This window comes from Euleptes europaea, chromosome 2 (assembly GCF_029931775.1).
Source record: "Euleptes europaea isolate rEulEur1 chromosome 2, rEulEur1.hap1, whole genome shotgun sequence".
In the NCBI taxonomy this organism is placed as follows: Eukaryota; Metazoa; Chordata; class Lepidosauria; order Squamata; family Sphaerodactylidae; genus Euleptes; species Euleptes europaea.
This window is the reverse complement of record NC_079313.1, coordinates 68263689-68277958: the sequence shown is the minus strand read 5'-3', so window position 1 is coordinate 68277958 and position 14270 is coordinate 68263689. Positions and strand designations below refer to the sequence as shown.

The 14270-nt window shown below is 42.2% G+C and overlaps 1 protein-coding gene across 1 annotated transcript in view; it reads right to left on the bottom strand.

Annotated features, from left to right (window-relative positions):
* PLPP3 (phospholipid phosphatase 3) overlaps nt 1-14270 on the bottom strand; it is an 81640-nt gene that overhangs the window by 43380 nt on the left and 23990 nt on the right. The window contains exon 2 of the mRNA XM_056845232.1: nt 254-411. Coding sequence (XP_056701210.1) covers nt 254-411 — 158 coding nt within the window. The remainder of the gene's footprint in view (nt 1-253; nt 412-14270) is intronic.

Genomic DNA, 14270 nt, shown 5'->3' with positions numbered 1-14270 from the left:
TAAAATATCTGCCTGTCAAATGAACCACACCAGCTAAAGTGCTGTCCAATTTTGGCTTATATTACAAAGAACATCACCGATTTCTAATGACGATGAGCTCACAATAACAAACACTGATAAGCCACTGAACTACAACATACATGCCTGAGCTGCAGCAGGAACAGACATGCAGCATGATACTAAATGTACATTCATGAAATTACTTTCAATACAGGAACTGTTCTACTGTCACTTGATTAGGAGTCCTACTTACAGCAAGTATGGCTATGAGAATGCCTGCAGCACACAAGACGGCATCGTTGATGGTCTCTCCACTTTTCAACGGATAGCTGATACTCTCATCGTTACAGTAAAATCCTCGTTCATAGGGCGCAATTGTGCTTGTTTCAATTATCAGAAATGGTAGGCCAGCTAGTAAGGAGAAAAGCAAGAGAAACAAAAGAGTAATTAGAAACACAGGCAAGCACTGAACAATTGATGGCACGTCTACAACAGAAAACACCGACCACTGGGAACACATGAACACATGGAAGCTGCCTTATACTGAATCAGACCATCAGTCATTATCATCAACTCAGACTGGCAGCGGCTCTCAAGGGTCTCAGGCTGAAGTCTTTCGCATCACCTTTAACTCCCAGATCCTTTAACTGGAAGAGATTGAACTCGGGACCTTCTGAATGCCAAGAAGATGCTCTACCTTTAAGTCATGGCCCCTCCCCAAGGTCCCTCCACTGGGAAAAACCTAATGAAGATTTTCAGCCCATCCTTCCCCAAAGGACATCCATAAGAATGAATAAGGCTTGGCTTCCTGTCTTGAAAACCTCCAGACTAACAAAGACTACAGTCAACAATAGCCATGCAGATTAGCTTTGGATTTCACACATTAACAGATCACTTCAGGATACAATGGTTCCATATTAACATACCACACCCTCATTAGCACATTATCTTGATACTTACAGGACAACGGTTAGCACATTACCTTTGTTATTTTTTGCAGGACAATGATTCAGCTCAAACCCAACCCCTTTCTGACTATATATTACTCTTCCTACACACTTGACACTGAGAGACACTGTCCTTCAGTGTTACTCCTCTGAAGATGCCGGCCACAGCTGCTGGCGAAACGTCAGGAAAGAAAATACCAAGACCACGGTTACACAGCCCGGATAACCTACGAGAACCAATTCTCTTATCTGTTTTTATCTCTCACCCTTCAGCTTCAGCAGATGACCTTGCAGTCTAGTATTATGAGAGAGGGAGAAAAGGTTATCCCTGTCCACTCCTCTCCACACCGTGCATAATTTTATAGACCTCTATCATGTTTCCCCTTACTGGCCTTTTTCTAAGCCAAACAGTCCTAACCATTTAACCCCCGCCCCCCGTAGGACAGCTGCTCTAGCCCCCTGACCATTTTGGTTGCTTTTTGTCTGCACCTTCTCAAGCTCTACAATATCCTTTTTTAGGTGTGGTGCCCAGAACTGTACACAGTATTCCAAGTGTGGTCTCAACATAGATTTGTATAAGGGCAGTATGATAGCGGCAGGTTTATTCTCTATTCCTTGTCTAATTGGGCAACTGGCAAACATTGAAATGGACTTTTTCACAGCAGCCGCACACTGGGTTGACATTTTCATCGAGTTATTCACTCTCTTTCTTGGTCTGTCGCTGTCCGCACAGATCCCATCAGTGTATATGTGAAACTGGGAGTTTTGCCCCAATGTGCATCACTTTACACTTGCTCACAATGAATCTCGTTTGCCATTTTAATGTCAACAGGTTTCAAATAAATACATTAATTAAATACTGACCATTTCCAAAACGATGTCATCTTTAAACTGAAGGGAATATAATTTGGGCAGGTAGAATGCATCCATCTATAAGGGTTTTATGTGCATTTTGGAGGGGGGTGGGGAGAAAGAAAAGAAATGGTGCCAGAACACCAATGAGGTGTTAGCAAAAGATGGATTGTCAAACTGTCTTTTGTATTAATCAATAATATTAAAATATTCGTTTTGCTAAATAACAATGTAGGATATTTCTATTTTTGATGTAGATTTTTTAATGCATACAACTACGGTAATCATGAACATATTTTTGGGGGGAAATAAATATGTCTTTTGTTCTAAGTTAATTAGTTTGTGACAAAATTTTTTTAACTGCACTACAATTACTGATGAGAAAAGAAATGAAAACAATTTTTAGGGGACACCTTTTTTATGCTACCAGTTAAATATATTATACTTGTGGAGATTACTAGAAATTTGCTGTCATTTCTAGCTGTTTTTCAGATTAGCCTGATATTATCTAAAAGTCAATGTGTAAAAAATTACAAAACACTTTGTTATACCTTAAAATGTTTGGCTAGTAATTTTCTATTTCTGAGTGCTTTCTTATAGGTTAGAGGGAATGTGGTAACTTTGCAAACTAAGGTGTTTTATGCATGGTCGCTTTAACCTCCTTTATTCCCTGTTTCAGCCAGGATCAAATTTTTCAGTAAGCACAATGGGCAAAAACGCATGGTCGCTTTATCCTCCTTTAATCCCTGTTTTAGCCAGGATCGAACGCACATTAAGTGAAACGCATGTGTTCGATCCTGGCTGAATCCTGGCTGAAACAGGGATTAAAGGAGGATAAAGCAACCATGCGTTTTCGCCCAATATCTCATTCCTTGGAAGCTCAACACTGTTTCGACGCAAAACGAATCCGGCTTTTCCCATTCCTCTTCTGGCCCGAATTAAACCATTCATCCTGACTCATTCCAGAGTCACAGACAGTACATACTCCGTTCTCAGGTTGAGCTTCCCCATGCCATCACGCCCCACCCTTTTCCACCACCCCCTTCAAAGCAGCATGCAGGGGAAAACAGAAGATTGGCTTCTCTCACAGCCAATCACAAAGCAGTGTGTAAAGAGGCGGGGATTCAAGTGCTTTCTGCTACTGGGGAGCTCTTTCTGAGCAAAAGGAAGGTTTTTTTAAAATAAGGCTTGGATTTCTCCCCCCCCCCCTTTCAGATTGCTCCAATTTTTGTTTTTTGTTCTTAAAATGCTTTTTTATGCGGCAGTTGGGTTGGGGGGAAGGCAATCTTCTCTCATGGGGAGCACTGCAAGGTAAGCCAATTACAGAACACCAATTAAAGGGATAGGACTTGATTTGAGCTTGGGAGATTATTTTTCTGTATTCATGGTTCGATTAGCACACAGTTTCATCCCTGATCATTCAAGCCAATGCATACAGTTTCCCCCAACCCGGGTTACTTTAATGTGCGAAGAACCCAGGTCCAAGCAGGGAGATCCAGCCTATGCATAAAAGACCTAAGAGAAAAGGTGAATTGTACAAGAAGTGCCTGTTTTGCAACATGCTCATAAAACAATAAATAAACATGCCGTTTCTCTTCCAACCAATCTCTGCATTTGCAAATCAAACATAATATGTGGATCGAGACCATTTTCATTCTACTACCTACAACATATGGGAACAGTGCCAGCTTGTACACAAAAATCTCTCTCCTGAGCCAACAATAAAGGATATTAATAGCCTTCTTTTTGGATCCTTTAGTATCTCAATGAAAAATTGCTGCCAGAAGGCTAGCACTGCACAATGCAATCTGGTTCCACTAGAAGCAGCAGTTTAACAGTCAAACTTTGCGAAGTAACCATACCATGGTTACGTGGCTTATTGTTATTGTTCCAATTCCTCTTTTTAATAGCTTTCACATGACAGGTCTGTAAAACACATGTTCCCTCAAACAATAAAGCATATCTGAGAACTAAATCAGGCCTTTTAAAAAAGGGAAAGAAAGAAACAAAAAGGGACCAGGGAGGGGCAGAAAGAGAATAGTGTTCCTGTATATTATGTGAACTCTGAAATAATAAAGATTTGTTTTCCCTTGATTCACTGAGCAGCATGGGGTAGTGTTTCCACATCTGAATTATTTTCAGGCCTGCCACAACTATATGAGCATGACTTGACCTGTATGGTATATATTTTCTTTAAAAGGATACAGACATGGTTTTGAAAATCTGATGGTTTTTGTGTTTTTCCCCCTATAAACTTGTGGTTTGGTGGGATATTGCCAATTGAGTTTTGACATTTTTCCAGCACAACAGTAACCTCAGATTCCCTGTGTTCATATGAGAAATGTAAACATACACTCAGAAGCTGAACAGATACTGCTCACAAAAACCCACAACATGCCCTGCGCTCTGAGGCCTGGGCTGGAGTCCATGCCGAAGATAGTCACCATCTGGTCCAAGGCACACATTGCCCTTGTAACAGAGTGGTGCCAGGGCCATTGCTAAGGCAGTCTCGCTTCCAAGAGAATAACTCTTAGAGTACACACTGATCAAGGAATTGTGTCACCACCCACAGCTTTTGGCTCCAGCTCGGTCTTCTGGGAATGGTTAGCACTGAGGTTCCACCATGGAGAGATGCCAACGGCCACCCTGAAAACAGATTTTGAAAAGATATTGTGGCTAGAGATCTAGAAAGAAATGCCACAGATAAAAATCAAGTGTGAAGAAGAAGAAGAGTTGGTTTTTATATGCCATTTTCTCTACCGTTTGAGGAGAAGCAAACCGGTTTACAATCTCCTTCCCTTCCTCTCCCCAGAACAGGCACCTTGTGAGTTAGGTGAAGCTGAGAGAGCTCAAAAAAAAAACTGTGACAAGATTGTTGTGTTACATCTTTCTCAACAATCAATCAATTTTTCTATACCTCCCCGGAATCCTAACAATCCCAGAGACACAGGAGGTGAGTTAAAAAGTGTGCATTGATTGAACAGCTTGCAATGGGTTGAAAATCAAAGGTCAGATTTAATCCCTTGAAACACTGGACAATTGAAAATTTAACTTGGGCAAATGGGGGAAGCACAGGACAGGATAAGCTTTCATTGGCCACCCATTGATAAAGTCATGAAGGATGTGTTACTGTGGTGACCCAGTCAGGCAGCTCTGATCTTCCCAGCTAAAGTTTCACCTTTACACTTAATTAAACACAGTTGCTTCTCCCACCACTCATTGAAACCATGGAAGAAAACGCCTCTTCGGCTCTCTGTAGACACGACAAAGGCAGAAAAATTATATTTCACCAAAAATATCTAAGGCATTTTTCAGTGATTACTATATAAACCTCCTCTGTAGTATATTACTTTTATTATATGGGGTTGTGTACCCAAACATTTAATCTCAAATAAGGTTAATTAATAATCTCTTACATTGCTTTAGGTATGGATTGGTTTTACAAGGGGCAGCTCTGAGTCAAATGTGAGAAAGAGCATTCAATTGGATAATTGTTTACTACAGCCTAATCTCTTGTTTCACCTTGTGGTAACTGATTGTCAAATAAACAAGGCCTAAGTGAAGATCGCCATTTAAACAAGCATAGAACACTTAAAACTATGATGAAGTGTAGGTGGCTAAATTGCCACCAAACATCTTGCCGATGTAAGCCCTAGTTCAGCCCAGTGTGATCAGCAGCCTTTCATTCACACGTGTTTCCACTCAGTCCAATGGGAGTCCTACTTTACCCCTCCCTCACAGACTTGTTGTCACTGCATGCCACTAGGTAGCCAATTGTTTAAATAAAGAGCAGACCAGTCAGCCAGTGGTTGTAAACACTGTGTTCTTTAAAAAGTCTAACTGTGGTGTTCATCTTAGCTCCCCACGACCCTATTCTTTAATTATGTGACCAGACCGCCAATGACCTTGTACAACCATTTACAACATTCAAGGGCACCGTTTCAGTTCCCGTCGGGCAGTGAGGTCAAAACATTTCAGCCACTTATTCTGAAGGACCTGAACATGCACTTTTAAAGACGTCCCATAATATTTCTGCAATGCACAGAAGTCCTATGGAAGAAAGGCAGGAGTCTGCCTAGTAAATGCCGTGATGTGACGTTAGCCCATGGGTCAGTAATGATCCAGTGCTTGCACAGGGGACTACATTTGCCTTTTCCTTTAGGCACCCAAACTATTGCCCATCCTCCTTGCTGCCTCTCCACACGCTGAGAAGGTAGGAGGTGAGCCTTTCACCCACTCTCCTCCCCCTACATTTCAGGGAGCCAGGAGCCTTTTACCTATTCTCCCCCTGTATCTTGGAGCAGTGGGAGGCAAGCCTACAACCGGCATTCATCCTGTCCACACACCTCAGGAAGGCAAGCAACAGGTGAGCCTTCTGCCTGATCTCCTTGCTCCTTCCTCACCTCGGGAAGGCGTTGCTGCCCTCCTCCCCCACCAAGGGGGAGGGAAAGATGACATGTCCCTGCCCCCCACTAGGGCTAGGGGTGCCTCTCAGAACTGCTGCTTGCTGAGGAAAGGTCGCAGGCTTTTGGGAGGGACAGCAACAGGGTTGGTTGGCATCCCTCCACCACTGGAACACCTAGGTACACCTAGTGGATGTACTGCCCCGTGTAGTGTTTATTTAAAACTGTTCATACCTAGAGTTGCCAGGTCCTTCTTTGCCACCGGCGGGAGGTTTTTGGGGCAGAGCCTGAGGAGGGTGTGGTTTGGGGAGGGGAGGGACTTCAATGCCATAGAGTCGAATTGGCAAAGCAGCCATTTTCTCCAGGTGAACTGATCTCTATCAGCTGGAGATTAGTTGTAATAGCAGGAGATCTCCAGCTAGTACCTGGAGGTTGGCAACCCTATTTATACCTCGTATATCACTGGAAGAGTTCATTGTGTTAGATTTAATATCCAACCAAGAAAGGAATAGAAATAAAATTATTGCCAGCCAGAGAAATAATAGTGGCACATTGCTCCAGCATTAGATAAAAATTCTTTATCTAGTAGCAGCTAAGATAGTAGTTTCCAAATTGATTAAAAACTGGTAACTGCAACATTATGGCTGGCTATCCCCCTCTCCCCCCCCCCAAAAAAGGCTTGCTGCTGGTATCCCACTGTTTTGAGATATTTACCATGTCAAATACTAAAACTGTGATGCTGGTTCCAATGTATTTAAAATACTTTTCCAGCTCTGATTGGAAGGTATCCAGTAGAACTCTGAACAACTTTTTAAAAACACATTATAAAATCATTTTGATAGGATTAAGCAACACACTGGAATTTTTTATTCTAGGTACACATTGCACATATTTGAGTGATGTGTAATTTGCACATGGCTAGAGGCCTTGAAAATGCCTGAGCTTTATTTGTTTTACGGTATTTCTTCAGCTTCTTCCAGGTTGACTAAACTAAGCTTTTTTCCAAGTAAACTACTAGTTCTGATCTCTATTAATGCAACCTATTCTTATCACAGGACATTCAATTAGCTCTCTATTGCCCCCACCCACATTGCTTATTAAGCATATCAAGACTCCACTCCAGTCATACTCAGCCCATAAAATCATGTTGCTAAATTTCTCAAGTAATTTCTGGTTCCCCATTGTAACTCTTAAGAGTCTCAAAATTCTTGAGGGCACTGGATATCATTCACGCCAACCCCAACACAACCTGATGTTTCATGAAGTTTCAAGGATGCAGATGGTTTCATAGCATATTCTACATTTAACCATATGGACAACTCCAGAAGCAGATACCATGTGGCTGATCTTGGATAACCCAGGAGGGATGAGAAACTTTTGCAAAGCATTGAATATTCATAGTTCACATATTGGGCTGGAAATGGGATGAAAAGAGGTGGTTAGTTTGGCTTCTTTGGTTTGATGCTTTGAAATAAGCTTTGTTTCATTACAACCTATTTTGACTTGGGTAGGATCTGGTTTACAATATGCAGCAGTGACCCAGATGACTGAGTCTCATCGGATCTCAGACGCTAAGCAAGGTTGGTTGGCCCTGATTAGTACCTGGATGGGATATCTCCAAGAAAATGCAGGATTGTTTATGGGACTTTTAGTTTTCTCCTTAATATAAACAAATGTATGGTGGAAACAGTTTGACTCTTTGCTTTGGCCATCTACACTTGTTTTTACCATACAAATGTCTTTCCATGAATAAAGCTTTCATTTGGAAAAAGTCATAGCAGGTTTAATGCCCACATTACATGAACAATAAGAGCAAAACCTCTCATCATCTAGATGCATTATAACTGGATGTTTTGATTTTCATTTAAGCTGTTACGGGAGTTGCCAATATGGAAGATAGAGTTTCACCTATTCCCTCTCCCATTCTTTGCTCCTCAGCTTCTGTTCACACCACTGGGGGAAAGCTACATATACTATAAGACAAAAGCAGGGAGTGGGAGACCATCAAAACAGCAAAGAGAGGAAGCATTAAACATCCTCCCAACACTACTTGACCACATTGATGGCAACTTACCTTTAAGGAAAAACATAGATATCAATAATGCTGATAATGGATATGGGGAGAGGCTGTGGCTCAGTGGTAGAGCATCTGCTTGGCATGCAGAAGGTACCGGGTTCAATCCCTGGCATCTCCAGTTAAAGGGAGCAGGTGAGTAAGTGATGTGACCCTGGAGAGCCGCTGCCAGTCAGAGCAGACAATACTGACTTTGATGGACCAAGGGTCTGACTCAGTATAAAGTAACTTCATGTGTTCGTGTGATGCATGATGGCTAGCATGATGTCAATGAACTGCTTCCAGAGAGTGAACATGAGAGGTACTCTTTAGTTTCTGCAATAAAATGTATGACTCAGATCTGAAAGTCATACCCTCTAAAATGAAAAATCCTGAACCTTAATCTCATACTTATAGTGATGGTGCACTGTGATTACTCAGTGGCCAGAAGAACCACTTACAGGTACCTTAGACTTCAAATTAGGGTTGTGCCAAAAAAAAAAAATTTCCCCCGGTTTTTTTTTGGGTTCGGGTTTATTGGGCCAATTTTTTGGGGGGTAACCCAAAATAAGCTGGATACCCATAATGGTAAATATGGGTATTTGGCTTATTTTAGGGTTTCCCCCAAAATTAGGGCCCCTTATAGTCAATGGGGAATTTTTTTGAAGCTCCTGGGGGGGCATTTTGGCAGGTAGAATCCCCAAATTTGCAGCGTGGCTGGAAGGGACTCTTTTTTGATGGTCACCACAGTGTGGTGAACTTTGGGACAGGGGGTCCAATTTTAGTTGGAGAATGAAAAAAACAATGGGAAAGATGTTACATGTGGCAAAAATGTTAAACTGGTAAGAAAGGACTTGGTCATTTAACCAGAAAATCCAGCATATTATAGTGGTTAGAGTGCTGGATTAGTGTAGGGGAAGACATGGACTCAAATGTCTACACAGATATTAAGATCACTGGGTAACTTTGGGCCAGTAACTTTCTCTCTCAGCTTAACCTACTTTACAGCTTAACCTACTTTACAGGAGGGGGATCATATACATCACCCTGAGCTTGAAGAAAGGTCAGGATAAAAATGTGATTGAAAGGTTAAGGATACTTTTCATGGACAATTTTGGCTTCAGTTTTGGCATTCACACATAACAGAGTTCACTACAGAGGGGTGGGGACATAGGGGGTAGCTGGCGGCCGATGGCATGACAACAGGAAAACTAAGAAGTGGCATCATGCCTCTGTAGGAATCACTGGGAACTCCATGACAAAATCACAACATTTCTGGTATACCCAGAGAGGACGAACGTCATTTCCAGGTTTTGCCATTGCGATGGACATGTCGAGTTCCCCCCTGTCTGCAAACAGCCAGTGAAGAACTGATGGGATGTTGGAAGTTAGAACCGTTAGTTCAGTTAGAAGTCAGTTGGAATAAGATCTAGAGCGGTGTAGACAGCTCCAGCCTAATGTTGGCTAAGGGAAAGATAACTTGTGGCAAATAGGCTTGGAAGCATGAATGGAGTTGTAGTTCAAAAGTACAAGTAATCAGAAATGTTGCATATGCCTTCATGAATCTCTCCAATGTGGTTTGTAACCTTCAATAAAAGTTAACTCCTTTTTATGGGTAACCCAGCAGACTGAATGAATGCTGTCTGAGGGGAAGACCCACACATACACATACCTATCAGATCTTGGCTTATATACACGCTCCAATATGAGTAAATGGTTCTGTGGGTGATTGAAGCAGTGTTTGAGCCCCAACCCAAGTTGCTCTGTGTAAGTGTCTGAGTGAGGGGTGGTTGATAAAGGGGACTGGGCCGCCCTGTCTGGCGATGCCTCTGTGGATGAGAGAGGGAATCTGGTTCGTGAAAGGGTTAGATATATTTAGAAGAGGCAAGACAAGTAATGGACTGTGACTGCCTGACCTAACTGTATCCCTGAACCTGCGTGACAGAGTTTGTCATTGAGTTTGTGAGCGGGGGGGTGGGGGGTCACAGCCATTTTTTAATTTTTCTCCAGCTGCTGCTCAAACTGTCGGCAGGGGCTTCCCCACCCCTGGCAACCCTGCTCTTGTTGCATCAAGGCAAGGGTGGTTTAGGGCCATTTCATCTTAGTCTTCTTGTTATGGGGCATGAGAACAGAGATTGCACAGAACTCCAAAATGCTGCTCCTCATCTCCTATCCCTAGTTAGACTTTCAACAGTAATACTGACCCCTTACACGCTTCTTGAACTCTCAAACACTTTCCCTAACTAGCCTTCCCTACAAAGATCCCTGAATGTTTAACAATGATCCCTGTTTATTAAAGTGTAGAGAACACTAGTTCTCTACACTTTAGAACTGTAGAGAACAGTTGGGAAGGCAGATTACTCTGGTTAATAAATCCCCACCAACAGAATAGCACCCTTCAATGATACTCATGTCTAGGACAGGGAAACATTTATAACGATCTTCACCAAATTGGGTTTTGTGGCTTCTTAGGCAGCTGGCTACTCCCTACATGAGCATTTTCAGATATTCAGTCTAAATCTGGACTCTATTTATTCCTAATCCCCAATGGAGCAGGCAATAGCAGAGCTACAGTTCACTGGTCCTCTTGGGGCACAATATGTATAGTGTTCTCTTACAAATAAAAATGGATACATCCCAACTTCCCTTTTCAGACCTCTTGTAACAATGCCCTGCCCTGCTGTCAGGCAACGTGTGAATAAATTGGAGAAAAAAGGTTAAAGAAGCCTAGGGGAATAGCAGCCTCTTTTCTTGTTGTCCTTCCCCCCTTTTTTTTCTTTTTTTTTGGGGGGGTGTGTGTGTTTTATTGCGGTAAATTTTGGACAAAGGCACCCCTGTTCTCCACACTTTTCTGTGAAGGCTCGTTGCCAAAAAACCTTATTCCTCTTCACCATGGTACTGCCATGAGAGCAGACTGGTATGTTTGCCTGAAAATCGAAGGTTTTCCATGGAAATTGCTTTCCCTCAACAACAACTCTCTTTGTCGAATTAGACATGAAAGGGGGAGAAGCACTCGGATGAAATCTAATCATCAGCATTGGGAACAAAGTGCTGAGCCAACGCCACAGCCACCGAGAGAGCCCAAGCAGCAGCTAAAATTTAGCATTGCACAAGCTAGCTCTCTGTTTTCATCAAAATGCAATGTTCCTTCCATTCTCAAACTTTATTACCTTATAACACTGGAACTATTATCAATTTATCACAGGTAAAATAGTAATTGTAAATAACTTCTTAACAGGCACTTTTCTGCAGCAGAATCAAAGCATGTTCTCCATGATGCTGGGAACTAGTTTTGACTCGCTCTGCCTGTAAACTGTATTTACCGTTCTCTTCAAGACACAGGGTGTCTTTTTAGCTCCCTTAAAATATGAAGATTTTTGAGAAATATCACCTCATCGTTCAATTTTTTTCCAGCCAAGCTGCCTCACTTAGGAACAAGCAAGTAAGATTATCTAGTTCTCAGAAAGCAATTTGGGAAAGCTTAATAGTTTCATAAACTGCCCCCTTATTGAAGCTTGTCGAAAGGAACGATTTGATGCTTTTCACTATGCGTTCAAAATTTTGAAAGGCTTGTCAAACTTCACAACATGAATGGGGATTTGGCAGGAGTTCATTTGCTGCCTCTGTCTTTCCGTGGGTGGCTTATAATTAAGCATAGACCTGCTGCCAGATTCTAATTTACAAAAGGACACCAATTAAACCAGCTTCTAGAAGGCTCACAGGTAGATAAATGTGGGAAAAAAATGGAACCAGTCTATTCAAAAGCATATATTTCTTTTGCATTTAAAAAAAAAATCAGTAGTGTCCAACTGGAATTTCAAATAAATTTCAAATATATTTCAATTTGAAGTTGTGAGAGACACCTGATTAAGCAACATTTCAGCTCATGGGCTAGAAATCTTGGGATATGATCCATCAGTGGTGAAGTCCCATTGAAGTAATGCCTAACCTGAATGAAGACAATTCTTCCATTTGAAACAAGTCATCTACAGACTGGCTGTTCCTGTTGGAACTGAAAGGGTACCTGGGATTTTGTCTTGCATTCTCGTATACGTGCAGAGAATCCATGGTAGCTTAAAACCTTTTAATTATTTGGGGCAATAGTGGGAATAGATATGATAGAGCTATTTGAACTTCCACAAGATTACTTCCTTTTGTAAGACATGGTTCATTTTTGTTATCCTGGCAATAGGCAACAAGCAATGGTTGTCAGAATATCAGGAAGAAGCAATTTCATGAGGGTATCCTCAGCTTGTCACACTATTTTTAAAGAGGTCTAAGGAGAATGATCTCTGGCTAGGGTTGCCAGCTCTTGGTTAGGAACTACCAGGAGATTTTGGGGATGGAGGATAGGGTTGCCAACCTCCAGGTACTAGCTGGAGATCTCCTGCTATTACAACTGATCTCCAGCCAACAAAGATCAGTTCACCTGGAGAAAATGGCCACTTTGGAAATTGAAATCCCTCCCCTCCCCAAACCCCACCTTCCTCAGGCTCCGCCCCAAAAATCTCCAGGTATTTCCCAACCCAGAGCTGGCAACCCTAGTCTAGGAGGCTATCTAGCCAACACAGGAAAACTGTGGTGGCCAATCTGGCAAGAGGACAGGCCCAATACCGCAGGAGGAAAAGCCCAATACCAGAAGTCAGGTGGAGAAAGCAAACAGGTAGACCCCTTCTAAACCAGGGGTGTCAAACCCAATTGTTACGAGGGCCGGATATTACATAAATGTCACTTGGTTGGGCCAGGCCATGCCTCACCAGCCCAGATCAAGTGTGGAGGGGGGTGGCTGCCTCGGCTGGCTTGCGGGCCGGATAAGAGCTCTCAAGGGGCTGGATCTGGCCCTCGGGTCTTACGTTTGACACCCCTGTTCTAAACCTTCCAAGATGACTTAAGGCTTTTGGACATTTCCTGACTACTTTTTTTTTCCAAAGAAAAAAAAGTACAAAATTCTACTTACAGTAAATTTCCTTTTTGTTCTAGTAACTATTTATTACTAGGTATTCCTTTTGCATACCTCACAGATTTGTCTGACTTGTACAATTTAGAGCTTACTGGGGATATCACTTTAATAATTCTTACCAGTCATTTTTTTTACCTCTGTCCACTCACTTCTGCCCAGAAGGTTGCTCTAGAGGTGTTAACTGTTTCTTAAAGAATCCCATAAATTCCTAGAAACTGAAATTACATCTCAGTCTGGGAGGTGGGCCTACTGTTTGCTTTTGATATTAAACGATTTTAAGCCCGCCATAAGACATAGAAGCACAGTAGTTAACTAATTTCTGACTGCCTTCCCATCAATAGGAGATAAATTTACAATGCAAAGTTTCCTGTCTCATAAGAAGAGCCCTGCTGGCTCAGGCCAGTTGTCCATCTAGTCGACCATCCTATTTCTCACGGTGGACAAGCACTTGCCCTGGAGGACCAACAGCCAAAGTACATGTACTGGTTTGCAAGGCATTCAGTACACAATACCAACTGGAGGCCTGGAAATTAAGGCATACAATAACTCTTCCCCCCACCTGCCTCCATTTTTTGTTTTGTTGTTTTTACATCTAGCCAGATGAATATTTCTGTAGAACTGAAAAACCTCCTTGCTGCTTTACATGATTTGAGTGGGTCCTAAAAAAATATTATATGGCTTTGTATTTGGACTAGTGTGGTTACTGGCAATCTCTGCCTTGTAATGCATTCTTAAGCAGAGTTATACCTTTTTAATTCACTGTAGTTGATGGGCTAAGAATAGGGTTGCCAACCTCCAGGTACTAGCTAGAGATCTCCTGCTATTACAACTGATCTCCAGCCGATAGAGATCAGTTCCCCTGGAGAAAATGGCCAATTTGGCAATTGGACTCTATGGCATTGAAGTCCCTCCCCTCCCCAAACCCTGCCCTCCTCAGGCTCCACCCCAAAAATCTCTAGGTATTTCTCAACCCAGAGCTGACATCCCTAGCTAAGAATGGTGTCACTCTGTTTAGGAATGTACTGTAAGTTTCCTGTTGTTTCCATAGGTACAAA